The sequence below is a fragment of the Dendrobates tinctorius genome, unplaced genomic scaffold (genome assembly GCF_039654945.1).
Source record: "Dendrobates tinctorius isolate UK_male_01 unplaced genomic scaffold, ASM3965494v1 ptg000257l, whole genome shotgun sequence".
Classification (NCBI taxonomy): Eukaryota; Metazoa; Chordata; class Amphibia; order Anura; family Dendrobatidae; genus Dendrobates; species Dendrobates tinctorius.
The window spans coordinates 9,892,728-9,918,429 of NW_027361924.1; the positions used below are offsets into that span (position 1 = coordinate 9,892,728).

Below are 25,702 nucleotides of genomic sequence, written 5' to 3' on the forward strand. Positions count from 1 at the left end.
CACGATCTTACTGTGTCTCACTTTGCCCGTTATTTCTCTCTACTCCTCTTTACGCCTCTCCCTCCCCTCTCTATAGGGTATAATAGGCTGTGTAGCCTGACAACTCACTGCACTAGCAATCCATCTTGTCTGATCAAGAATACAGTGTTCAGATGTTTTCTATAGAATGGTTGAGAAGTTCAGGAGGCAGATGGGGAAGGAAGAAGTGTCTCATAAGTGGAGAAAGACACACATTTCTCTGATAAGATCTATTACAAAGTTTCTTAGCTAAGTTTGTTGAAAGAACAGTTCACTTTTGTTTCATATTAAAGTTATTGGTTGTCACCTTCATACTTGTATAACCTTGTATAGAAATATTCTGCACCAAATCTCTTGTCTACCACAACTCAATATATAGGGTGGACCATTTGTTTGGATACACCAGGGTGGGCCATGTACATGGATACACCTAAATAAAATGGGAATGGTTGGTGATATCAGCTTCCTGTTTGTGGTACACTAGTATATGGGAGGGAGAAAACTTTTCAAAATGGATGGTGACTATGGCGACCATTTTGAAGTCGGCTATTTTGGATCCAACTTTATAAATGGCCCACCCAGGTGTATCCATGTACACTCCCTGACAGAAGTTATGTCGCTTATCCATGTTATGTAAATAAAAGCTTATAACCTGACGTTAAATTCATCCATTGGTTGTATAAATTATTCTTTCGAAAGCTGAAACTCTCCAAAAGGTTAAGAAAATAAATTGCCATCAATGCAGAACTATTGATCATTTAATGGACACAGAATGGTCAGATTTTGGCAAGACAAAAGTTTTGTTGGCCACAGAAAGTAATGTGATATTCAAGCAAATAATTAACTTAAAATACAAATATATGTTGCATGACATTGGTGAATGACGTTGTGGTGCTATTAGAGTCATATTTAATATTTTGTGTGGCTTCCATGAGCTTGAAGGACTGCATCCATGCGGTTCAACAATGATTCATACAATTTATTAATGAAGTCATCAGGAATAGCACAGAATGCAGTCTCACCTGCCTCCCAGAGTTCATCTAGATTCTTTGGTTTTGTCTTCCAAGCTTCCTCTTTCATCTTACCCCAAACATGCTCAATGATGTTCATGTCTGGTGACTGGGCTGGCCAGTCCTTGAGCACCTTGATCTTTTTTCCCTGGAGGAACTTTTTTGTAGAGATGGATGTATGAGATGGAGCATCATCCCGCTGCAGAATTTGACCCCTTTTATGATTTGGAATATTAGAGGTAACTAATACGTCTTGATATTTTAGGCTATTGATATTTCCTTCCACCTTGCAAATGTTTCGCACACCCCCATACTGAATGTAACCCCAGACCATGATCTTTCCACCACCAAATTTAACTGTTTTCTGGATGTTTTTTGGATCCATACGGGCTCCAGTAGGTCTCCTGCAGTATTTGCGGCAGCTGTGGTGTAATTCTACCGAAGATTTATCAGAGAAATCCACCTTCTGCCACTTTTCCAGGGTCCATCTGTTTAGCAGGCTGTGGGACTTTGCGAATGCCACACGGTTTTTTATTTGCCTTTTGTTTAGTGCTGGCTTCTGGGCAATGATTTGACTATGGAGGCCATTTCGAGACAGAATCCTACAAACTGTTATAGTTGACACAGGGATTTGAGGTGACCAGGCCTGTTGGAGCTCTGCTGCAGTGGAAGAGGGGCTTGCTTTGGATTTTCTAACCAACAAACGTTCCTCCTGAGCAGTTTTCTTGCGGGGTCTGCCGGACCTGGGCTTGTCAAACACATCTCCAGTCTCTTCGAATCTTTTTTTAATTCTTTGTACTTGATGCTGAGACACATTAAAGGTGCCAGCCACCTCTGCAGTGGATCTGGTCTTCAGCGTCTTGATAATCCAGGCTTTGGTCGCAGGGTTGATTTTTGGCATGTTGTCAGAGCTCAAGTTGCAGCTCAAGTGAAGGTCTGGGGTGCTGGGTTTCTTTTTATACACACCCACTAATTAACTGATCATTTACTGTGCACAGGTGAGGATGTAAACTAGGATTGGGTGCATTATATGACCAGGCGACAAAACTTTTGTCTTGCCAAAATCTGACCATTCTGTGCCCATTAAATGATCAATATTTCTGCATTGATGCCAACTTATTTTCTTAACCTAAACCACATTCCTCTTCTTTATTTCATAGGGTTTCAGCTTTCAAAAGAATAATTTGTACAACCAATGGATGAATTTAACGTCAGGTTTTAAGCTTTTATTTACATAACATGGATAAGCGACATAACTTGTCAGGGAGTGTAAATAGCCCACCTTGTACATTATATTTACAGTATATAAAATGCAAACCTAACAATAGATCACCTCTCTATATAAATATGGGGGAGGAGAGATGATAATGCAAACAGTAATTTATAATATTACTTTTTTGCTTTTTATATTAGGCTTTACCGTCACTGAATCATCTATTTACAGCCTTAAGAAAATACATTTTTCATGTTCGAGAGTAAGGCTGAAAACATCATGGAAAACCAGACCTCTACTAAATATTTCCAAATGATTCCCTTTTTTTCCAAACCAGAGGACACCCCTTACATTTTTATCACACTGCTGACTGTATACTTGATGGGACTATTAATGAATATAATTATCATTGCAGTGATATACACCGATCGCCGGCTCCACTCCCCCATGTATCTGTTTCTCAGTAATCTGTCCCTTATTGATGTTCTTTTCCCGAGTGTCATCATTCCTAAAGTTCTCTACATGCTTTTCACTGGTGTCCAAACTGTATCATTTACACAATGTTTTACCCAGTTTTATTTTTACGTCTTGTTTGGCACCACAGAAGATACTCTATTATTTGTAATGGCGTATGACCGGTATGTTGCGATCTGTAGACCTTTACATTATCATCAGATTTTGAGTAGGAGAACGTGTTTGGGGTTCGTTGTCGCCATTTGGTCTTCAGCCTGTCTGAATTCGCTCTTAATTACAACGCAAGCCTTGAAGATAACTTTCTGCAGTGCCAACAAGATCCACCATCTATTCTGTGACTTTAAGGCTCTGTTTAAGATCTCCTGTGGAGGCTTAGAGAAGTTCTTCAATCTGGTCTACTTTGAAATTGTACTATTGGGACTTTGCCCGTTCTTGTGCAGTTTAATCTCATACATAAAAATAATTACCATTATCACACACATTAAATCACGAGAGGGAAGAAGAAAGGTCTTCTCCACGTGTTCTTCTCATGTTACCGTCCTCCTCCTCTACTATACCACAGCTTCTTCTGTCATATTGGCCCCATCCACAAAATACTCTGACATCTTAGAGCAAATCTGTTCGGTGCTGTACACAACGGTGACCCCCATGTTAAACCCTCTCATTTACACACTTCGCAATAAAGAAGTAATGCATGCCATTCAGAAACTGCTAAAAACTATTTAAATTATAAACTATGAAGAGTAGATATTTGCCACAATGTATATGATATATGTTTTGGAGTTTGGAGGTGTAAACCCTACATAAAATAAAATGATTTATTTGGGGTAAATGTATTCAATTTTATTATTACCAGGGTCAAACATTGCTATGGTCTGCAACATGGAGCAGAATTATATCTAAAATGATTTTACATTCTGTGTTTCACCCACGTTTTCTTAGGGAACTTAGATCTGATTTTGAAATTAGTTCTTTGTCCTGTAAAAAAAAAATGGAGCACCAGAGATTCCTGTTAACACTGTGATGATTTTAGGAGTAATGAACATCTAAATATCTTAGCTAATGGGCTGCTATGAATATTAGACTGACCTCTCAGACCTTGGTAGATCATGAGAACAAAGGCGAGACAATATTTGATGGTGTGCAAATTAAATTGACATGTTTCAAATTTGGTGAATTATCGGTAAATAATTTCTCCCATTGTATTGTTTGTCCCAAATTGATAAAATGGTCAAAATACACTGCTCAAAAAAATAAAGGGAACACTTAAACAACAGAATATAACTCCAAGTAAATAAAACTGTGAAATCAAACTGTCCACTTAGGAAGCAACACTGATTGACAATCAATTTCACATGCTGTTGTGCAAATGGAATAGAAAACAGATGTAAATTATTGGCAATTATCAAGACACACTCAATAAAGGAGTGGTTCTGCAGGTGAGGACCACAGACCACATCTCACTACCAATGCTTTCTGGCTGATGTTTTGGTCACTTTTGAATGTTGGTTGTGCTTTCACACTCGTGCTAGCATGAGACGGACTCTACAACCCACACAAGTGGCTCAGGTAGTGCAGCTCATCCAGGATGGCACATCAATGCGAGCTGTGGCAAGGTTTACTGTGTCTGTCAGCGTAGTGTCCAGAGGCTGGAGGTGCTAACAGGAGACAGGCCAGTACACCAGGAGACGTGGAGAGGGCCGTATGAGGGCAACAACCCAGCAGCAGGGTTTTCTATATTCGAGTACAATTCAATAGCACTCGAATACATTCATCCATTTCTACTATCAAGACTTCCTTAGTAGAATGTAATACTTGGCCTTTCTCATAGACAATGTTAACCTCTTCACTACACACTACAGTATTGTTTATTCCTCCCTTTCTTCCAAGAGCCATAACTTTTTTAGTTTTTTAGCAACATAGCAGGAGGGATTCAGAGTTATTTTGAATGAGTTGCAATTTTGATCAACACCAATCATTTTACCATACAATGTACTGAAAAACAGGAAAAAAATCCCAGTGGGGTGAAATAGTGAAAAAAAAACTCAAAATTCCACCATTGTTTTCGGGGTTCTGTTTTTCCAGCAGTCGTTGTACAGAAAAATGACCTAACATGATTTTTCAGGTCAGCATGATTACAGCAATACCACACTTGTATAGTTTTCTTTATATTTTATTGGTTAAAAATATTCATAACTTTGTATAAAAATAATAATAATTTGATGCCGCTATGTTCTGAGATCAGTTTTTTGTTTTTTTTTCATTGATGGAGCTTGTTATTTGCACTGTGAGCTGTTCATTTTTTATTACCATTTGGAATTTTATATATATTGTGATAAAACACTCCGGGATCGCCTTTGCTGGGGTCAAAGGTCACGTGCATTCAGCATGAAACTCAGGCGCAGAGCTGGGATTCGGGTGTAACTGACCCTGGGTCAGGTTTACTAATGGTGAAAGCAATGCAAAAGGAAATAAAACATAAAACAAATCCTTGCCTGTCCGGCACTAACTAAACAATGGACAACCTAACTACCAACTGGCGGGCTTCTCCCGTCCAGCCAAACCACAGTTGCAGTGGGCACTGATTCCACTCACGTGTGTCTCTCACACAGACAGGCTCTCTGTGTTCCCAGGCTGAGACACTCACACAAGCACCTGGCATCCTTTTATATCCACCTCCCATTATTCATTAGCAAGCAGGTGCGATACTGACCAGACTAGGCCACATAGGAAAGGAATCTGGGCGAGACATACCTGCCCTCATCCACTATTCCCACATGATTCTCACATATCCCCCCCTTCTGCTCAGACCACTCCGGTCGAGCAATGACACCCGCCAAACAGTGCACTCGGGACAGGGCATCTGCATTTCCCATCTGTACCCCTGGGCGGTGCTCCACCGTAAAAGTGTAGGCCTGCAGGGCAAGGAACCACCGGGTCACCCGGCTATTCCGTTCCTTGTTCAAGTGCATCCACTTGAGAGGGGCATGGTCAGTGATCAGCCTGAACTTTCGGCCCACCAGGTAATATTTGAGGGCCTCTAGAGCCCACTTAATGGCGAGGCACTCTTTTTCTACGACTGCATACCTTTGCTCGTGTTTATTCAGCTTCCTGCTGAGATAGAGGACTGGGTGTTCCACTCCGTCCCTCACTTGTGAGAGTACGGCCCCGATACCGGTATCAGAGGCATCCGTTTGTACCACAAACTCACTGCGGAAGTCCGGAGTCACCAGTACGGGCTGAGAGCAAAGTGCCCGTTTTAGGCGATGGAAGGCTTCTTCAGCCGCTAAACTCCATTTAATCATGACGGAGTCTTTCCCTTTTGTAAGGTCCGTCAGGGGGGTAGTGATGGCTGCAAAATTGGGTATGAACCGGCGATAATAACCGGCGATCCCCAGGAAGGCTTGTACCTGCTTCTTGTTGACAGGTTGCGGCCAGTCCTGAACCGCCTGAATCTTATCAACCTGGGGTTTAACAACACCCCTCCCAATTACATACCCCAAATACCGGGCTTCCTCTAGCCCGATGTGACATTTCTTGGGGTTCGCGGTTAGACCTGCCTCCCACAGGTCGTCAATCACAGCTTGTACTTTCTGGAGATGAGTCTCCCAGTCCAAGCTGTAAATGACAATGTCGTCCAAATAGGCCGAAGCGTACTGCCTATTTGGCCTCAGGACTCGATCCATCAGTCTCTGGAAGGTCGCCGGTGCTCCGTGCAGTCAAAACGGCATATACACATACTGAAATAGACCTTCTGGGGTAGCAAATGCTGTCTTTTCTCTGGCAGCCTCCACCAGAGGGATCTGCCAATACCCCTTTGTTAGGTCTAGGGTCGTAATATACCAGGCTTTTCCTAACCGATCTATTAACTCGTCGACCCGGGGCATGGGGTAGGCATCAAATTTTGAGACCGCATTCAGTTTCCTGAAGTCATTGCAGAACCGGATGGTGCCGTCCGGTTTAGGAATTAGCACAATCGGGCTGGACCAAGCACTGTGCGATTCCTCAATGACACCTAACTCTAACATTGCCTTCACTTCTCGGGAAACGGCTTCACGGCACGCTTCCGGGATTCGGTAGGGCTTTACGTGAACTGTGACACCAGGTTCCGTTACGATGTCATGTTTTATTAGCGTAGTCTGCCCGGGTTTTTCTGAGAAAAACTTTTGGTTGTGAAGTAGAAACTGCCTGACCTCAGTCTTTTGCCGCTCCGAGAGAGTCTCTGCAACCCGTACCTCCGGTACGGTATGCGAGCAGACAGGACGGGCCAGCTCCGCTGACAAGGCAGACCGATCCTTCCAGGGCTTTATCAGATTTACATGATAAATCTGTTCAGGTTTCCGTTTACCTGCCTGGTATACTTTGTAGTTCACTTCACCAACTCTTTCCTTGATCTCAAAGGGGCCCTGCCACTTTGCCAGGAACTTACTGTCCACCGTGGGGACCAGGATCAACACCCTATCTCCGGGTGCAAACGTACGGATCTTGGCGCCCCTATCATAGATTCTTTTTTGGGCTCCTTGAGCCTGTATCATGTGTTCTTTGATGATAGGCATAACAGCCGCAATACGGTCCTGCATTTGTATGACGTGATCTATCACTGTTTTAAACGGAGTGACCTGACCCTCCCAGGTTTCTTTTGCAACGTCTAACAGTCCGCGAGGACGTCGGGCGTACAATAACTCAAAAGGTGAGAATCCCGTGGAAGACTGGGGTACTTCCCTGATGGCAAAAAGCAAATACGGAAGTAAATAGTCCCAGTTCTTCCCATCCTTGTCTATCACCTTTCTCAGCATCTGCTTCAGAGTTTTATTGAACCGTTCGACCAACCCGTCTGTTTGAGGGTGATACACGGATGTGCGTAACGGTTCGATTTGTAACAATCGGCAGAGCTCCTTCATTACCCTGGACATAAAGGGGGTCCCCTGGTCGGTGAGTATCTGTTTTGGTATACCGACCCGACTAAACACATGCACCAGTTCCTTGGCAATCGTCTTGGTGGCCGTGTTACGCAAAGGGATGGCCTCCGGGTAACGAATGGCATAATCCAAGATGACCAGGACATGTTGGTGTCCACGTGCAGACCGTGGAAGGGGCCCAACTAAATCCATCCCAATCCTCTCAAACGGGACTTCAATAATAGGTAGGGGTACCAAAGGGCTACAGAACCCGGGCTTAGGTGCAGAGGCTTGGCAGTCAGGACAAGACTCACAATATACACGGATATCGTGATGCATGCCTGGCCAAACAAAACAGTGTAATATCCTTTCGGTGGTTTTCTGGACTCCCAGGTGACCTCCCATCACATGTCCGTGGGCCAGGTCCAGCAACTGCCGCCGGTAGGGTTTTGGCACGACTAATAGTTGCACCGTATCTTCCCCCTTTTTCTCTATCTGATAGAGTAAATAATTCTCCAGAACCATGTAAGGATATGCCAGCCTAGAGCCAGGTTCTACGGGTACCCCATTTATCACTTTTACATTTGTCCTAGCCTGAGAAAGGGTAGGATCCTTTATTTGCTCGCTTTGGAAGTCATCTTTCTGAACTTCTAAATCCGGCAAACGGGGAGGTGGACGGCTGTCAGCCTCCTCCTCTTCCCCGGTCTCCTCCGTATCACCCGCCATGACTGAAAACGGGAACTGCAGGTCATTTCCCGCAGACTCTTCCCCCGAGTCTTCCGGGGAGACCTCTTCCCGGGGTTCGGGACCCACACGCGCCCTGGGAGAACAATCATGTACACTATTACCCGAAGGCATCAACTGATTCTCCCACAATTGCCAGAAGTGGGGAAAATCCCGGCCCAGGATAACATCATGCAATAACGCCGGGACGAGTCCCACTTTATGTTGCACAGACCCATAGGAAGTTGTAATGCATATGACCGTGGTGAGGTACGAACAGGTGTCTCCATGCACACACGTTACAGAAAATTTGTCTGATGGTCCAGTCGGGTCTGACACCAGACTGGCCTTCACCAGAGTCACCACACTTCCCGAGTCTAACAATGCCACCACATTTTTGCCATCAACAGTTAAATCACACAAGTGTTTTTCCACATCCTTTTGACCGGCATTCACACTCACTACCCGTGCAACCATAGACATGCGGTTTTTAGAGTCTGTGACGTCGCACTGCATGGATTCAGTAGTGACCGGACAGTTCGCAGCAATATGTCCCATCTCTTGGCAGCGGAAACACCTAACGGGCCCCTTGCTTAGACCATAGTTCGTTACTCTCGGCCTCACAGTGCGGGCAGTCCCGTTTTCCTCCCCCACTGTCTTAGGGATTTTTCCTTCTCCCCTACTCCCTGGAACAGTCTTACCGGTTCCACGTGGAGATGATGAAGAACGAGGTGGGGTAGCGTCGTCTCGGAGTCCTTCCGCCACGGAGTAAAGTTCAACCAGATCCACCAGTTGATCTGCCATTGTAGGATTTCCATGGCTTACCCACTTCCTCAGGGCTGGCGGTAGAGCTCTCAGGTACTTGTCCATGACAACTCTCTGGATTATCTCTGGCGCTGTCAGCACCTCGGGTTGTAGCCACTTCTTCGTCACGTGGATCAGGTCGAACATCTGTGACCGCGGTGGTTTATCCGGCTGATAAGTCCATTGATGCACTCTCTGTGCACGGACAGCAGTCGTCACTCCCAGCCGGGCCAAGATCTCGGCTTTCAGTTTGTCAAAGTCCTGCGCAGCTTCAGGCTCTAAGTCATAATAAGCCTTTTGGGCCTCACCGGAAAGAAACGGGGCAATCAGGCCGGCCCATCTTGCCTTCGGACAATTTTCTCGCAACGCCGTCCGTTCAAACGTAGTCAGGTATGCCTCGACGTCATCTTCTGTCATCATCTTCTGCCAGTACCGACTCACGTGAATCACTCTCGACTCTGCTTCCAGGTTAACCTCAGGTAAGCTTGCCAAGCGCTGCGCCACCTGCTGGAGAAGCGAACGATCGGTAACTGTCATGTCCACCAACTCCTTCAGCTGAGCCATCATCACCCGATTAGCTTCTTGCTGGACGGCGGTGGACTGTACCAGCGCTTTCACCACGTCCTCCATGCTCATGCTTGCAACGTGATGCCCGCGTTCTCCACCACAATGTGATAAAACACTCCGGGATCGCCTTTGCTGGGGTCAAAGGTCACGTGCATTCAGCATGAAACTCAGGCGCAGAGCTGGGATTCGGGTGTAACTGACCCTGGGTCAGGTTTATTAACGGTGAAAGCAATGCAAAAGGAAATAAAACATAAAACAAATCCTTGCCTGTCCGGCACTAACTAAACAATGGACAACCTAACTACCAACTGGCGGGCTTCTCCCGTCCAGCCAAAACACAGTTGCAGTGGGCACTGCTTCCACTCACGTGTGTCTCTCACACAGACAGGCTCTCTGTGTTCCCAGGCTGAGACACTCACACAAGCACCTGGCATCCTTTTATATCCACCTCCCATTATTCATTAGCAAGCAGGTGCGATACTGACCAGACTAGGCCACATAGGAAAGGAATCTGGGCGAGATATACCTGCCCTCATCCACTATTCCCACATGATTCTCACAATATATACAGTCATGACCGAAAGTGTTGGCACCCTTGAAATTGTTCCAGAAAATGAATTATTTCTCCCACAAAATTATTGTATTTACATATGTTTTGTTATACACATGTTTATTTCCTTTGTGTGTATTGGCACAACACAAAACAACAGAATAAAAAAAAAAGAAATTGGACATGTCACACAAAACCCCTAAAATGAGTGGACAAAATTGTTATTTTGTTTAAAATTAAATTGTTATATTTAAGCTTATATGTTCATAGAAATGACTTTTGCGGACACAAGAAAACCAAATATGTTTATTATTTTATTTTTCCATTTTTTTATTTGTGAATTGTAAAAAGATAAGTACTTTATTTTTTAGTTCCGTTATGGGACTTGAACCTGTGATCAGGGCCAGCTCCAGGTTTTCGTGAGCCCCGGACGAATGAGTCTCAGTAGACCCCTTTAACACATACTATGATTCATGATGCACAAATACAGCAGAGAAATATAGGTATAGTACAATGCCAAAGATCTCACTTACTTCTTACTGTCATGCTCGCCATGTCTGTCATGTCCGCCATGTCTGTTTTGCCTCATGACCCCTGGAGCGGTGTGCACGCGCATCTGGTGTCTGCTATCCTGCATGTTCCCTAGAGCAGTGTGCACACTCACCTCATGTCTGTTGAGCTGCAGGATGCCTGCGTTTCTGCTCTGCCTTCTGTGATCATCTTGTCATGTCTAGAATCCCTGATCATGTGTCCTTCCTATGTTCCAGCATAGGCTGGTTCTGCATTCGTCTCTGCATGTCTGAAACCCTGATCATGTGACCTTTCCTAGGATCCTGCACTGTCTGGTTCTGCAATCGTCTCTGCATGTCTAGAAACCTTGATCATGTGACCTTTCCTAGGATCCTGCACTGTCCGGTTCTGCAATCATTTCTGCATGTCGGAAACCCTGATCATGTGACCTTTCTTAGGATCCTGCATGTCGGAAACCCTGATCATGTGACCTTTCCTAGGATCCTGCATTGTCCGGTTCTGCATTCATCTCTGCATGTCTGAAACCCTGATCATGTGACCTTTCCTAGGATCCTGCACTGTCTGGTTCTGCAATCGTCTCGGCAGGTCTGAAGCCCTGATCATGTGACCGCGCTCTGTGATCCTAGAGGATCTGAACTGGAAGCTCTTCCCTGGTCCTGACCCGGAAGTGGAGGTGCTATGCCCTATATCAGACCGCCCCTTCCTATGCTCAGGGCCTGAGTATTGTGTTGCTTCTCTGCATGGCCACTTGGTCTGCTGGGTTGCTCCCTCTATTCTGTGCCCTTGCACCTTGCTCTGTAGTGCATCTCTGCACACGCTCCGTGCTCGTATTTGTCTCTTGTCTCGTGCCTTGTCTAGTGTTTGTCCTTCGTGCCATGTTTTGTCTTTGCCTTGTAGTCCTTGTTTGCCCTGATTCTGTTCCATGTTTCTTTCCATGTTTCCTGTCTCGCTTTGCTTGTGGCTTCAGGTACCCCTCTCTGTACCCTGTCCCTGACGTGTCTCCCTACACGTGCAGGCCTCACTCTCTGTACCCTGTCCCTGATGTGTCTCCCTACATGTGCAGGCCTCACTCTCTGTACCATGTCCCTGACGTGTCACCCTACACGTGCAGGCCTCACTATCTGTACCCTGTTCCTGACGTGTCTCCCTACACATGCAGGCCTCATCTCTGTACCCTGTCCCTGGCGTGCCTCTCTGCACGTGCAGGCCTCGCTCTGTACCCTGTCTAGTCCCAAGGTTCTCCCTTGGCCCGGCTCTGGGCTTTGGCCTACGCTCCGCTGCTAGACCCTGTCCCTGTCCCTGGCGTGCCTCTCTGCACGTGCAGGCCTCCGCTCTGTGCCCTGTCCCTGGCGTGCCCCTCGGTATGCGCAGGCCTCGCCTTGTACTTTGCCCCTGGCATGTCCTTTGCATGCGCAGGGTCCTGTCTACTACTCTATGCCTTGCCTCTGATGTTTCGTGCGCTCTTGCACTTTTCCTACTAGGCTTTGCCGTGCTCTCTGCACGCGTCTCTGTCCTGTATCTTTGCCTAGCCCTGCCTTGTGGCTCCGTGCACGTGCCTGGTCGCCTGTGCCTGTCTGTTGTGCCTCAACCGTGCCGCCTCTAGCCGTGCTCGCCTGTGTGCCTCAGCCGTGCCCCCGTCCAGTGCTATAGTGGTTACTGGCTGCGTGGCCGCAGCGGTGCCGCCTCTAGTCGTGCCCACTTGCTTATGCCATCGTCGGTACCACCTGCCAGTGCCCCCAGCTGTGGTCTCCGTGCTTCCTTGCACGCACGCTGGTTCTCGCACTGTGCCTTTTCGTGCTACTCTTGCACAAAGTGTTTTGCTCTCTTTGCTCTTCTCTGAACCCTAGTTTGCCTGCCGGATTCCGTAACCTGCCGACCGCTGCCAGGGGTCCGGACCTAGATGACTGCGGCCTGATGTCCGGAGCTGATGTCCATAGCCTGCTTCCTGGACCCTGTCGGTCGATGCCAGCACCCCGGATTCCGATGCCATTGAACCCATCCCTGGCGTGCCCTCGCACGCGCAGGTCTCCGTCCTTGTACCCATCCCTGGCATGCCCCTTGGCATGCGCTGGCCTCCGTCCTGTGAACCCGAACCTGGCGTGTCCGTTGACACGCATCATGTCGTTAACCCTGTCTTGTTTCCTTGCATGGAACCCTGGCTGACTTTCAGATGTCCGGATCCTGATGATTGCCTACAGAGCTTCAGAACCTGATATCTCGGTTGATCTTCGCTTGCTGTCCGGAGTCTGATGTCATCGTGCCTCCGCCTACCATCTGCACGTGCCATGCTTGGACTTTGGCGTGCCCTTGCATGCACTTTGCTATGTTGTCCCTGTTCTGTTTATGTTTGTACCTGATGATATCCCTGAAGCCTTCCTTAAAAGAAGTTTCTTTGAACTAACGTCTCATCTCACCTTGTCTTGTTTCCCTGAGCCGGCCGTCTGGTCCAGCTGCCGTGGTGGCTCACCCCCTTGGTCTTGCCCCTGACACTCCCTGTAAAGGGGGTGGTTCCTCACAAGGTCAGCTCGCCCTAGGTGGGTGGGTGCCATGGCCCAGAGGGTCCACCCATTCAAAGAAGAAACGACTCAGCGTAAGCAGACGCTCGTCACGCTTACATTACATGAGTGGTATATATAGTAAATTCTACAGTTGCTCAGAAACCGGACAGTATTGTCCTCCATACAGTATTATGGGCACCACATAGTCCTCCATACAGTATTATGTGCACCACATAGTCCTACATACAGTATTATGGGCGACACATAGTCTTCCATACAGTAGAATGGGCACCACATAGTCTTCCATACAGTATTATGGGCACCACATAGTGCTCCATACAGTATTAGCTCTATTTTCAGAATCTCAATATTAATCCAAACATAATGTAGAAACACTGTATGGTTAACAAAATCTCTTTTATCCCAAATGTGTTACAATAATTATTTTTGAATATTATTGCAATGTGAGAAGAGACTGAAAAAATCTAATTCCGGAATTATTGGTAATTGTCCATGGAGAGAAGGTGACATCAGGTGTTAGGCCATTAAGGATATAAAACCTGCCCATAACACTAAAGAAATGATCCAATAAGCTTCGGCAAGTCAGAGGTAAGATGGGATGATGTCTGAGAGTCTTCTAACACTTCAGTCAAAAATTGAAAAATCTGAAAAAATTATTAGCATCTGCGGAGGAAATTGTATCTCATCTCAACAGTGATTTTATGGCAATCAGCTGATGATGTATCTTCCATGATCTGATAATAACCAAAGATACCATGTACCATGATTCCCACCAGTGCTGCCAGGAATGGTCCACTAGGTGACCTTATTTTCTGTAAAGGTTCTCAAGCTTTTTCTCAGATTTTTGAAGAATGGTTTTCTTAGCATAAAACCAGAAGTAATGAAGAGCTAGTGAGATAAAATGCAACTAGAGAGATCTTCTTCATGACCTTCTACGTTTCCTGTATGTCCACTTTTATGGTTTCTTCTGGGTTCTTTCAAGGACCTTAAAAATAGTTCCACAAACTAGTAAAAAATGGAATAATGATTTTAGTAACCTTAAGAGGTAGGGAGAAAAGTTGTTTGCTCCATTCAAAGTAAACGCTGGGATGAAGATTTTCTATGTATCTTTAAAGGGTTTATAGTTTTAAATTATCAATTTTTAACATGGTTTCCGAGTACTCTACTTGCAGTTTGAACAGGAACCTTCTTTTATATTTCCAGAGGTTGTAGCATGTGGTGATTAGATAGCTGCTGGCCACGTTACAAGACAAGGCTCTGACACATCTTACTGCAGGTAACACATGCAATCATATAGGTCATACATAATCCTAAAACACTTCTTGGGTCATTGCATAGTTTCAGTAGGAAAATTGGTCTTGGCAGCCTCAAATTAAAATGCTGATATTCTACAGTATGTCCATCTTCACTGGAGAAACAACATAAAAAATAGTAAGGTGACTCGATGACTAAGAGTGGGCTAGTATAGAAATGCATCAGCAAGCTATATTTCATGTGGCTTTTCCAGTAGAAGAACTTTGATTTTCAGTTAGAACATCAAGTGCTGGCAATTTATTTTCTTTGATTGTCCAGTTTTCATGACCTTTCCTATACTTGGAAATTAACCCCTTAAGCCCCAAGGGTGGTTTGCACGTTCATGACCGGGCCAATTTTTACAATTCTGACCACTGTCCCTTTATGAGATTATAACTCTGAAACGCTTCCATGGATCCCAGTGATTCTGACATTGTTTTCTCGTGACATATTGTACTTCATGATAGTGGTAAAATTTCATTCATATAACTTGTGTTTATTTGTGAAAAAAACAGAAATTTGGTGAAAATTTTGAAAATTTCGCAATTTTCCAAATTTGAATTTTTATGCCCTTAAATCACAGAGATACGGCACACAAAAAACTTAATAAATAACATTTTCCACATGTTTACTTTACATCAGCACAATTTTGGAACCAAAATTTTTTTTTGCTAGGAAGTTATAAGGGTTAAAAATTGACCAGTGATTTCTCATTTTTGCAACACCATTTTATTTCTACCGACCACATCACATTTGAAGCCACTTTGAGGGGTCTATATGATAGAAAATACCCAAAAGTGACACCATTCTAAAAACTGCACCCCTTAAGGTGCTCAAAACCACATTCAAGAAGTTTATTAACCCTTTAGGTGCGTCACAGGAATTTTTTGAATATTTAAAAAAAAATGAACATTTACCTTTTTTTCACAAAAAAAATACTTCAGGTTCAATTTTTTTTATTTTACCAAGGGTAACAGGAGATATTGGACTGCAAAAGTTATTGTGCAATTTGTCCTGAGTAGCTGATACCTGATATGTGGGGGGGAACCACTGTTTCGGCGCATGGCAGACCTCAGAAGGGAAGGAGCGCCGTTTGACTTTTTCAATGCAAAATTGGCTGGAATTCAGATCGGATGCCATGTCGCGTTTGGAGAGCCCCTGATGTACCTAAACAGTGGAAACCCCCCACAAGTGACCCCATTTTGGAAAATACACCCCCCAAGGAACTTATCTAGATATGTGGTGAGAACTTTGAACCCACAAGGGCTTCACAGAAATTTATAACGTACACCGGTACAATTAAAAAATCATATTTTTTCCACAAAAATGATCTTTTCACCCTCAATTCTTATTTTTCCAAGGGTAACAGGACCCTAAAAGTTATTGTGCAATTTGTCCTGAGTACGCTGATACCCCATATGTGGATGTAAATGACTATTTGGGCGCATGGCAGAGCTTGGAAGGGAAGCAGCGCCATTTGACGTTTTTGGCTGGAATGGAGATCGGACACCATGTCGCGATTGGAAAACCCCTGATGTACCAAAACAGTGGAAACCCCCCACAAATGACACCATTTTGGAAACTAGACCCCCCAAGGAACTTATCTAGATGTGTGGTGAGAACTTTGAACCCCCAAGGGCTTCACAGAAGTTTATAACATACAGCCATACAATTAAAAAATCATATTTTTTCCACAAAAATGATCTTTTCACCCTCAATTCTTATTTTTCCAAGGGTAACAGGACCCTAAAAGTTATTGTGCAATTTGTCCTGAGTGCACTGATATCCCACATGTGGGGGTAAACCACTATTTGGGCGCATGGCAGAGCTCGGAAGGGAAGCAGCGCCATTTGATGTTTTTGGCTGGAATTGAGATCAGACACCATGTCACGTTTGGAAAGCCCCTGATGTACCAAAACAGTAGAAGCCCCTCACAAATGACACTATTTTGGAAACTAGACCCCCCAAGGAACTTATCTAGATGTGTGGTGAGCACTTTGAACCCCCCAGTGTTTCACAGAAGTTTATAACGCCCAGGCATGAAAATAAAAAATCCTATTTTTTCCACAAACATGATCAATTAGTCTCCAATTTTTTTATTTTCCCAAGGGTAACAGGAGAAATTGGACCCCAAAACTTGTTGTCCAGTTTGTCCTGAGTACCCTGATACCTCATATGTGGGAGAAAACTACTGTATGGGCACACGTCGGGGCTCGGAAGGGAAGTAGTGACGTTTTGGAATGCAGACTTTGATGGATTGGTCTGCGGGTGTCATGTGCGTTTGGAGAGCCCCTGATGTACCTAAACTATTGAAACTCCCCACAAATGACTCCATTTTGGAAACTAGACCCCCCACGGAACTTATCTAGATGTATGGTGAGCACTTTGAACCCCCAAGTGCTTCACAGAAGTTTATAACGCCTGGGTTTGAAAATAAAATATCATTTTTGAAAATGATATTTTTGCCCCCAATTTTTTATTTTCCTAAGGGTAACAGGAGAATTTGGACCCCAAAAGTTGTTTTGCAATTTGTCCTGAGTATGCTGATACCCTATTTGTGGGGGTAAAACACTGTTTGGGCGCATGGCAGAGCTTGGAAGGGAAGGAGCACCATTTGACTTTTTCAACGCAGAATTGGCTGGAATTGAGATCAGACGCCATGTTGCATTTGGAGAGCCCCTGATGTGCCCATACAGTGGAAACCCCCCAATTATAACTCCAACCCCAACCCCAACACACCCCTAGCCCTAATCTCAGCCCTAACCCAAGCCCTAACCCTAGCCCTAGCCCTAGCCCTAACCCTAACCCTAGCCCTGGCCCTAACCCTAGCCCTAACCCTAATGGGAAAATGGAAATAAATACATTTTTTTAATTTTATTATTTTTCCCTAACTAAGGGGGTGATAACGGGGGGTTTGATTTACTATTTATGGCGGTTTTTATGTTTGGAAGCTGTCACACACTGAAAGACGCTTTTTATTGTAAAAATAGTTTTTGCATCACCACATATTGAGAGCTATAATTTTTCCGTATTTTGACCCACCGAGTCATGTGAGGTCTTATTCTTTGCGGGACGAGTTGACGTTTTTATTGGTACCATTTTTGGGCACGTGACATTTTTTGATCGCTTTTTATTCCGATTTTTGTGACGCAGAATGAACAAAAACCAGCGTTTCATGAATTTCTATTGGGGGGGTGCGTTTACACCGTTCCGCGTGCGGTAAAATTGATAAAGCGTTTTTATTCTTTGGGTCAGTACGGTTACAGCGATACCTCATTTAGGTCTTTTTTATGTTTTGGCGGTTTTATGCAATGAAAACTATTTCATATAAAAAATAATTATTTTTGCATCGCTTTATTCTGCGAGCTATAACTTTTTTATTTTTTTGCAGATAATGCTGTATGGTGGCTCGTTTTTTGCAGGACAAGCTGACGTTTTCAGCGGTACCATGGATTTTTATATGCGTCTTTTTTATCGCGCGTTATTGCACTTTTTGTTTGGTGGTATGATAATAAATCATTATTTTTTGCTTCATTTTTTATTTTTATTTTTTAAGGGGTTCACTAAAGTGGTTAACTTATGAAACAGTTTTATAGGGCAGGTCGTTATGGACGCGGCGATACCAAATATGTGTACTTTTTTTTATTTTTTTTCAAAAAATGAATTTATTGGGGAATATTTTTTTTTTTTACTAATTTATTTAGCGATTTTTTTTAAATTATTTTCACACTTTTTTTTTAACTTTATTACATTGTCCCAGGTGGGACATCACTGTCCTGTGACAGATCGCTGATCTGTCACATCACAGATCACTGTGGCAGATCAGCGATCTGTCACAGGCACTGCTGCAGACTTCCTTATGCCTGCGCTTTGCATGCAGTGAGGAAATCAGCTCCCTACAGGCCCCCGAAGGTCCCCGTCGCCATCTTGGATCCGGGGGCCTGTAGGGAAAGAGTCCCCCGCAGTAGCGCTGCACATTGCGCTGCTGTGGGGGGCTCAGGGAAGCACGGAGGGAGCCCCCTCCCTGCCGATGCTTCCCTTTAACCCCCGGTACACCGCAATCATGTTTGATTGCGGTGTACAAGGGGTTAACATGTCGGGGGCGGTCCGTGACTGCATAATCAGCTGTGATAATCAGCTGACACCCGGCCGCGATCAGCGGCGCTCACCACGTGGGCGCTGCTGATCGCTATGACGTACTATCCCGTCCCTGGGAATTAAGTCCCAGGGCACATGGACGGGATAGTACGTCTCATGGCAGAAAGGGGTTAATGAAGAAAAATCCCAGTCAATGACTTCAAGTTAAATTGTTCCAATTTTTCCTAAATTTTCTATTAAGGGATATTTCAAGCATCGATTGTGAATAGTGATGAGTGAACATGCATGGATAAAGTCTTATCTGAGCATGCTCAGGTGTTATCCCAGTATCTTGGGCGTGCTTGTATATTATGTCTGAGTCCCCACAGCTGCATGAATCACTGCTGTTAGACAGCCTCAACACATGCAAGGATTGCTTGTTTGTTAGAGAATCCCCACATGTGTTGAGGCTGTCTAACAGCCACAAATCATGCAGTCACAGGGACTCGAACATATTATACGAGCATGCCCAAGATACCCTAGCACCCGAGCATGCTCGGATAAGACGTTATACGAGCACGTTCGATCATCACTAATAGGGAACAAACAAAACCCTTTTATTTACCATTATTTTGCCCAGGGTATGTGGCAGTGTGAAACAGTCCTGTACAAATTCCAGGGTCAACCACATTTGTAGAGTCTATTGCAAACCGGGTAAGTATGCCTAGTGATTTAGAACCGGCGGTAAGATAAAGAAGTGGTCCATTGCCCTTAGGCACCAAGAGTCATCCCTGGATATCTTGTCTCTGAATGCTCTGGTAGATAATATGGGACAAATTCTAAAACTACACAATAACATTTTAGGACCTCTACTACTTGTGTTTTTCAGTGTGATGTCATCATGATGGAGAATTTCACATACAATTTCTTCATTCTGACGTTTACTACAGATGAGGACAATAAGCCTTTTTTATCTTTTTTCTTTTTTCTGGTTTATCTCACTGGAGTACTGGCTAATTCGGCCACCATTCTGGTAGTATATAGAGATCAACACTTACATACCCCCATGTATCTATTTCTGTGTAATTTATCCATCGTTGACCTTTGCTACACCTCCACCACGGCTCCTAAGTTGGTTCACATGTTCCTAAGTTGTGACCACACCTTAACCTTCACCCAGTGCTTTGTCCAGATGTACTTCTTCCTTCATGTGGCCACTACGGAGGACCTTCTGCTCTTCATTATGGCATATGATCGATATGTTGCCATCTGTAGACCTCTACATTATCATCATATGCTGAATAAGAAGAACTGTATCCTGTTCATGGTGGCTGCTTGGGTTATTGGTTGTTTAAATTCAGCATTCGCAACCTTAACATCATCTAAGATCTGGCTGTATACTAATACAGTCCCTCAATTCTTTTGTGAATTTAAAGCCTTTGCCAAAATTGCCTGTCCCAATGCTGGATTCCAGCTGTTCACCTACATGGAAGTTGTAATTTTTGGATTTGGCCCCTTTTTGTGTAGTATATTATCTTATATTAAGGTCATCGTTGTGATCTTACATATTAAATCTAGTGATGGGAGAAGAAAGGCTTTCTCCACCTGCTCGTCCCACCTGATAGTCCTCAGCATGTTCTATGGCACATGGATGTCCGTGTATATAATGCCACCATTAAAAGATCCCCGGGTCTTCGAACTGACACTTTCTATTCTGTATTCAACTATTACTCCCATGTTAAACCCTTTAATATACAGTGTAAGGAATAAAGATGTAAAAAGGTCTCTACTGAAAATGGTGGGTGGCAAAGTCAGAGGAGAGCAAAGTCATATACCGATAAGTTTAGCTTAACGTAACACTTGATGGTTGGAGTCTTCTTACCATTTACTATTAATTTCTAGGGATTCCTCTATCTTTGATGGATGATTATGTTTTATATGTGTTCAAAAATGTAACAAAGGCCACTCTACAAAGATAATGTAATTGTCATCAAAATAAAAGGTTGTCACATTAAGAGAAGGTGATACTTCCCTCCGTGACAAATGTTATACACATGCCTTTAGGTTGTGTTTATTTCTGTGTTTTATTGTACTTTGACTAGCACCACAAGATGCCACTTTAGTAACAAAGAACATATAGATTGGCTGCAAGAAGGAAGAAGTGAGTGTGTGGCTGAAACCACATGGTGTATTTGGCGAGTCTTTGAAGATTGGACCTTTAGTCCGGTGGGAACGCGCTCAAACCAATGGACTTTGAAAACTTCTTATGGTGCTCCTAGTTGAGTTGGGACCCAATCTGAAGACTGACAGCTCGAGACTGTATTTCTGCTCTGGAGGCAGCTAATAGGGCCAATAGGACCGATCAAAGAGTACAAGAAATAAAGACAATCAGTTTAAAACTGCATGGTAACTGGGGTCCTGTTAAATAATTTTTACTAAGGAAAATTTTTCAAATATGCCACTTAGGATTTTCTTAATTAGGGATAGCAGAAATTCAATTAAAACATATTTTCACAATGAGAATATAATATCCATTTACTGTGGAGTGGAAACAGCTATAAGAAATGTGGTTTTGACTGGATCCTTACAGGTCACTAATTGTCATTTAGTGGTCCTTTTCAGGCAAGAAAGGGTAAAGTGGTCGCACATACTCATTGCACGCTCTTTGGAAGATCCCAGCAACATGTGACTCGTAGGATATATACCGTACACTTCGAAGAGTAAAAACCATATCCCAGAAAGGGATGCCAGGAATAAAACGTTCGTGTGCAAGTGCGGTACTAGAACGAAAAACAGGGGTCCGGCACAATTCTTCCTGGTATATTACCCGAGTGACAGAAAAAGCTAATTTTTCTCACCTTACAGTGGGTCGCTGCCGTATCCCAAACACCAGTTCTTCCACGTAAAAAAAAATAAATATGAACAGTGTATCCGAAGGATTTCCTGAAAGTTATCAGGATACCTTGAGGCTATGGGCACACGCAGCGGTTTTTGCTGCAGTTCCGCTGCGGATCTGCTGAAGTTCCGCAGACATTGTACAGTAGCATGTAAGTCTATGTGATTTACAATCCATTGTGCACACGCTGCAGATTTTTAACTGCGGAAAAGCTGCGGTTTTGAATCCGCAGAAAGAAATGACATGTCACTTCTTTTCTGCGGATTCTGCTGCAGTTTACCGCCTCTTCCATTGTAGAGGTGATAAACCGCAGGGCAAAACCGCAGGCCAATCTGCAGGTAAAACCGCAGGTCTTTCTACCTGCGGTTCTGCAGATAAAAATCCGCAGACCAATCCGCAGCGTGTGCACTTAGCCTGAGTGTGCTGATTTATACAGTGCAAACGTTTATTTTACCAAGGTGACAGTGAGTGGAGGAACACCATTGTTGAACGTACAATACAAGATTATTTTGTACTGAGCAACACATTTTAATTTCAGCATGAGGTCTTCGTCAGGCATAACCGGATATTTTTCATTATATCCTTCAGATCTACTGTTCATGTACAAGAGCAGTATATGGGCTTTTTTATTGTACAAAAGTAATTAAACATAATTAAAACTTAACAAAACTTAACAAATATATACATACACCTTCCTTCTAGGCATCTCAAATAAAATGTATAATGTCATACCATCAATAGGTCCCACCACATGTACATAAGAGCTGGAGAATAAGCGGTTAAATTGAGCGCTGTGAAAGCAGCCTGAGGTTTTGTGGGGAAATATCAGGTCCACCGCAGCTCCAGCCATAAACCTCCTAGGAGGATAGTGATGAGACTGAAAATTAAAAATGGTCACAGGAGCGCTGGAATAAGACCAGGACAAGGATATATTGTGCGTTTCGATGGTAACCCGTCTTCCACCTGATGAAGACGAGTTACCATTGAAACGCGATGTGGACTACACAATGTATCCTTTTCCTGGTCTTATTCCTGCGCTCCTGTGACCGTTTTTTATTTTCAGTCTCTACCACATGTACATGACATATATTTGATGTAATGTGCACATAAACATTATCCAAGGTGCCCCCATAGCTAGAAGTCACCTGCCATATATAAAGAATAACATTTCCAAAGTTAGATGCCCAATCTCTTAATCTGATGCGTTTCTCCCCACCTGTTCTGGGTTTCATCAGGGGACGCTTAGCAAAGAGTGACCTTAATGGGTCAGAGGGCCAGTAATTTGTCATTTCATTCCCCCTTGAGAACAGGCATTGTTCCCTTGTGGTAGAGGGAATGAAATGCCGAATTACTGGCTCTCTGACTCACTAATGTTCTTCGTTACTAAGCATCCCTTGATGAACCCCAGGACTGATGGGGAGAAACGCGTCAGGGCAAAGGGACTGGGCATCTAACTTTGAAGACTCTTTCTTGAGATAAGTAATATCTGAGGGGGTTTCTTTATATATGGTGGGCAGCTATGGGTGCACCCTCGAGAATGGTTATGTGCACAATACATCAAGTATATGTCATGTACATGTGGTAGGACCTATTGATGGTATGACATTACACATTCAGATACTTTTATTAAGTGTTTTATAAAGAAAAAGTATCATGAAGAGTCATATTGGTGATTTTCAAATTCTTCTCTAAATTATTCATTTTTATCAAATTTAATAATGAGACATCTCCTGAGCGCTGTGTATCATCATTTACGTTATATTAATAGAAAAGAGGAAAATTGCCGCAAAGGGATCAGAAATGTGAACAACAGAAGAAATTGCCAATTTGTTAGTAATTCTCTGATTGTAATTTTACGTCAGGGACCTCACGGGTTCAGTGTATATATTGAGATCTCTAGAAGCAATTACTTAGTTCCATCGCATTCATAATATTCAAAGGTAAGCGCTCTCATACCATCACCTGATTTAGTGTGGAGATTTCAATTTTACTATCAACCCTTCTTTGGATGGTAGTGCGGTGAGGCGATCTGATGTCTCAAAGGTGGAGAGGAAAATAATTCTTAGTCTTATGAAAGAGAATCGTTTAGCAGATCTCTGGAGAGAGCTGCATGGGTCGTCGAAAGGTTTTACGTATTTTTTTCCAGCACACAAAACGTACTCTAGGATTGCATGCAAAGAGAAAAGGTCGCACTCATCGAGATGGAAGTTTCACTGATTTATTGACATATCATGAACATGTCAAGTCGGGGGAGTGACATAACGAGTGCAAGAAAGGCTGACAACGGCCGTTTCGCGCTGCTCGAGCGCTTGGACCCGTTGAAGCGCTCGAGCAGCGCGAAACGGCCGTTGTCAGCCTTTCTTGCACTCCTTATGTCACTCCCCAGACTTGACATGTTCATGATATGTCAATAAATCAGTGACACTTCCATCTCGATGAGTGCGACCTTTTCTCTTTGCATGGATTCCCAGGATTGACTGTTTCCAGGTCTGGCACCCGAGATTCCCAGCTGCTGGGCTTCTGTATGCCGCACATCATTTGAAGTCACACGGTAACAGCGGTGCCGTCCGCTTTTTATCTTGAGTTTTGTACTCTAGGATTGATATGCGTCTGATAACAGCGACCACACTTCCTTCAGTTTTATACACACGTCATATCCCGTCCTCATGGTCAGACCATGATGCGGTCCTTTCTGTTTTCAAATTTAATATCACCACATCCAGGTTATATAGATGGCGATTGAACAAATCTCTTTTGGTAGACCCGGTTAACATTACATTAATTAAGGAGGATCTAGCAAATTTTTTTGAAACTAATAAAACGGGAGACCCCTCCCCTGGAATATTATGGCTAACACATAAACAATATATCATATTAAGCTTGCAACTACTAAAAAAACTACTAAAAAAAAAGGAAAGGTCGGAACTCCAGACTAGATTAGGAAATAAGTTGTTTAAATTAGAAATGGCTAACCAGCTTTCTCCATCTATATATTTAACTAAACAAATATATGTTACTAAATTACAGGTAGACGCTATCCTCACCACTAAAACAGAGAGGGCCCTGACCTGGACTAAGGCCACATTCTACAAATATGCTAACAAACCTAATAGAATGTTAGCTCGGAAGCTTAGGGCAAGAGAGTCACTCAATATCATCTTGGCTATAAAAAAAATCCTAATGGACAAACTTTGGCACACCCTGATACAATTTATGACACCTTTCATACCTATTACCAAAGCCTGTATTCTGCCCCATAACCTCCCCCTCCATTGCTACTAGAGTCCTTCCTCAATAACCTCAACCTCCTTAAAATCACCGACTCTACAGCTCAACATCTTCATCGTGATACCTCAGAGGAAGAAATTGCCGCAGTAATTAAAAAATTAAAAAAAGGTAAAGCACCCGGACCGGACGGCCATACGGCAATTTATTATAAAAAATTTAGTGAGACGCTCACACCCTTTATAAAAAGTTTCTGTAATTCACTTTTACATGGTGTACAAATGCCCCCAGAGTTTTATATAGCACATGTAACAGTAATCCCGAAACCCAAAAGAGATCACCTTCTAACTAAAAACTATAGACCTATATCACTTTTAAATATAGATTTAAAAATTTTCACATCTATTGTAACTGAAAGGATTAATAGTATTCTTCCCCATCTTATCCATCGAGACCAGGTAGGTTTTATACCTACGAGACAGGCACCGGATAACATAAGGAGGGCGTTAAATATCATTCACACAACAAATATCCGCCGAAAGCGACTTCTATTGCTTGCCCTCAATATCGAAAAAGCTTTTTTGCACGGTCTCGTGGACATACCTTTTTAAGGTATTATCTAAATTTGGGTTTTCCTCTAAACTAATCGGGTGCCTCAAGTTATTATATGATAAACCTATAGCCTATTTAAAGCTTCCTGCGATGCATCCTTCCCCAATAATCCTTCAAAGAGGTACCAGGCAAAGCTGCCTGTTGTCTCCTGCCCTCTTTGCCCTCGCAATGGAACCTATAGCAGAGGCTATAAGGAAAAACCAAAACATACTGGGCCCTGAGGATTTGGGAGAGCAATATAAGCTCAGTCTATATGCAGACGACATTCTTCTAACATTAAATAGCCCTCAAA

At 43.6% G+C, this 25,702-nt stretch overlaps 2 protein-coding genes across 2 annotated transcripts; both read left to right on the forward strand.

Annotated features, from left to right (window-relative positions):
- Positions 1-2,520: 2,520 nt before the first annotated feature.
- On the forward strand, positions 2,521-3,441 carry LOC141069294 (putative olfactory receptor 1F12P). Its single transcript, XM_073558746.1, has one exon. It carries the CDS (start codon positions 2,521-2,523, stop codon positions 3,439-3,441), a length of 921 nt encoding a protein of 306 aa, XP_073414847.1.
- A 16,137-nt stretch (positions 3,442-19,578) lies between these two features.
- On the forward strand, positions 19,579-20,529 carry LOC141069295 (olfactory receptor-like protein DTMT). The gene has a single exon (XM_073558747.1). It carries the CDS (start codon positions 19,579-19,581, stop codon positions 20,527-20,529), a length of 951 nt encoding a protein of 316 aa, XP_073414848.1.
- Positions 20,530-25,702: the final 5,173 nt, after the last annotated feature.

Coding starts and splice junctions, on each gene's coding strand:
- LOC141069294 (XM_073558746.1), top strand. CDS start 2,521: ATGGAAAACCAGACCTCTACTAAATATTTCCAAATGATTCCCTTTTTT.
- LOC141069295 (XM_073558747.1), top strand. CDS start 19,579: ATGATGGAGAATTTCACATACAATTTCTTCATTCTGACGTTTACTACA.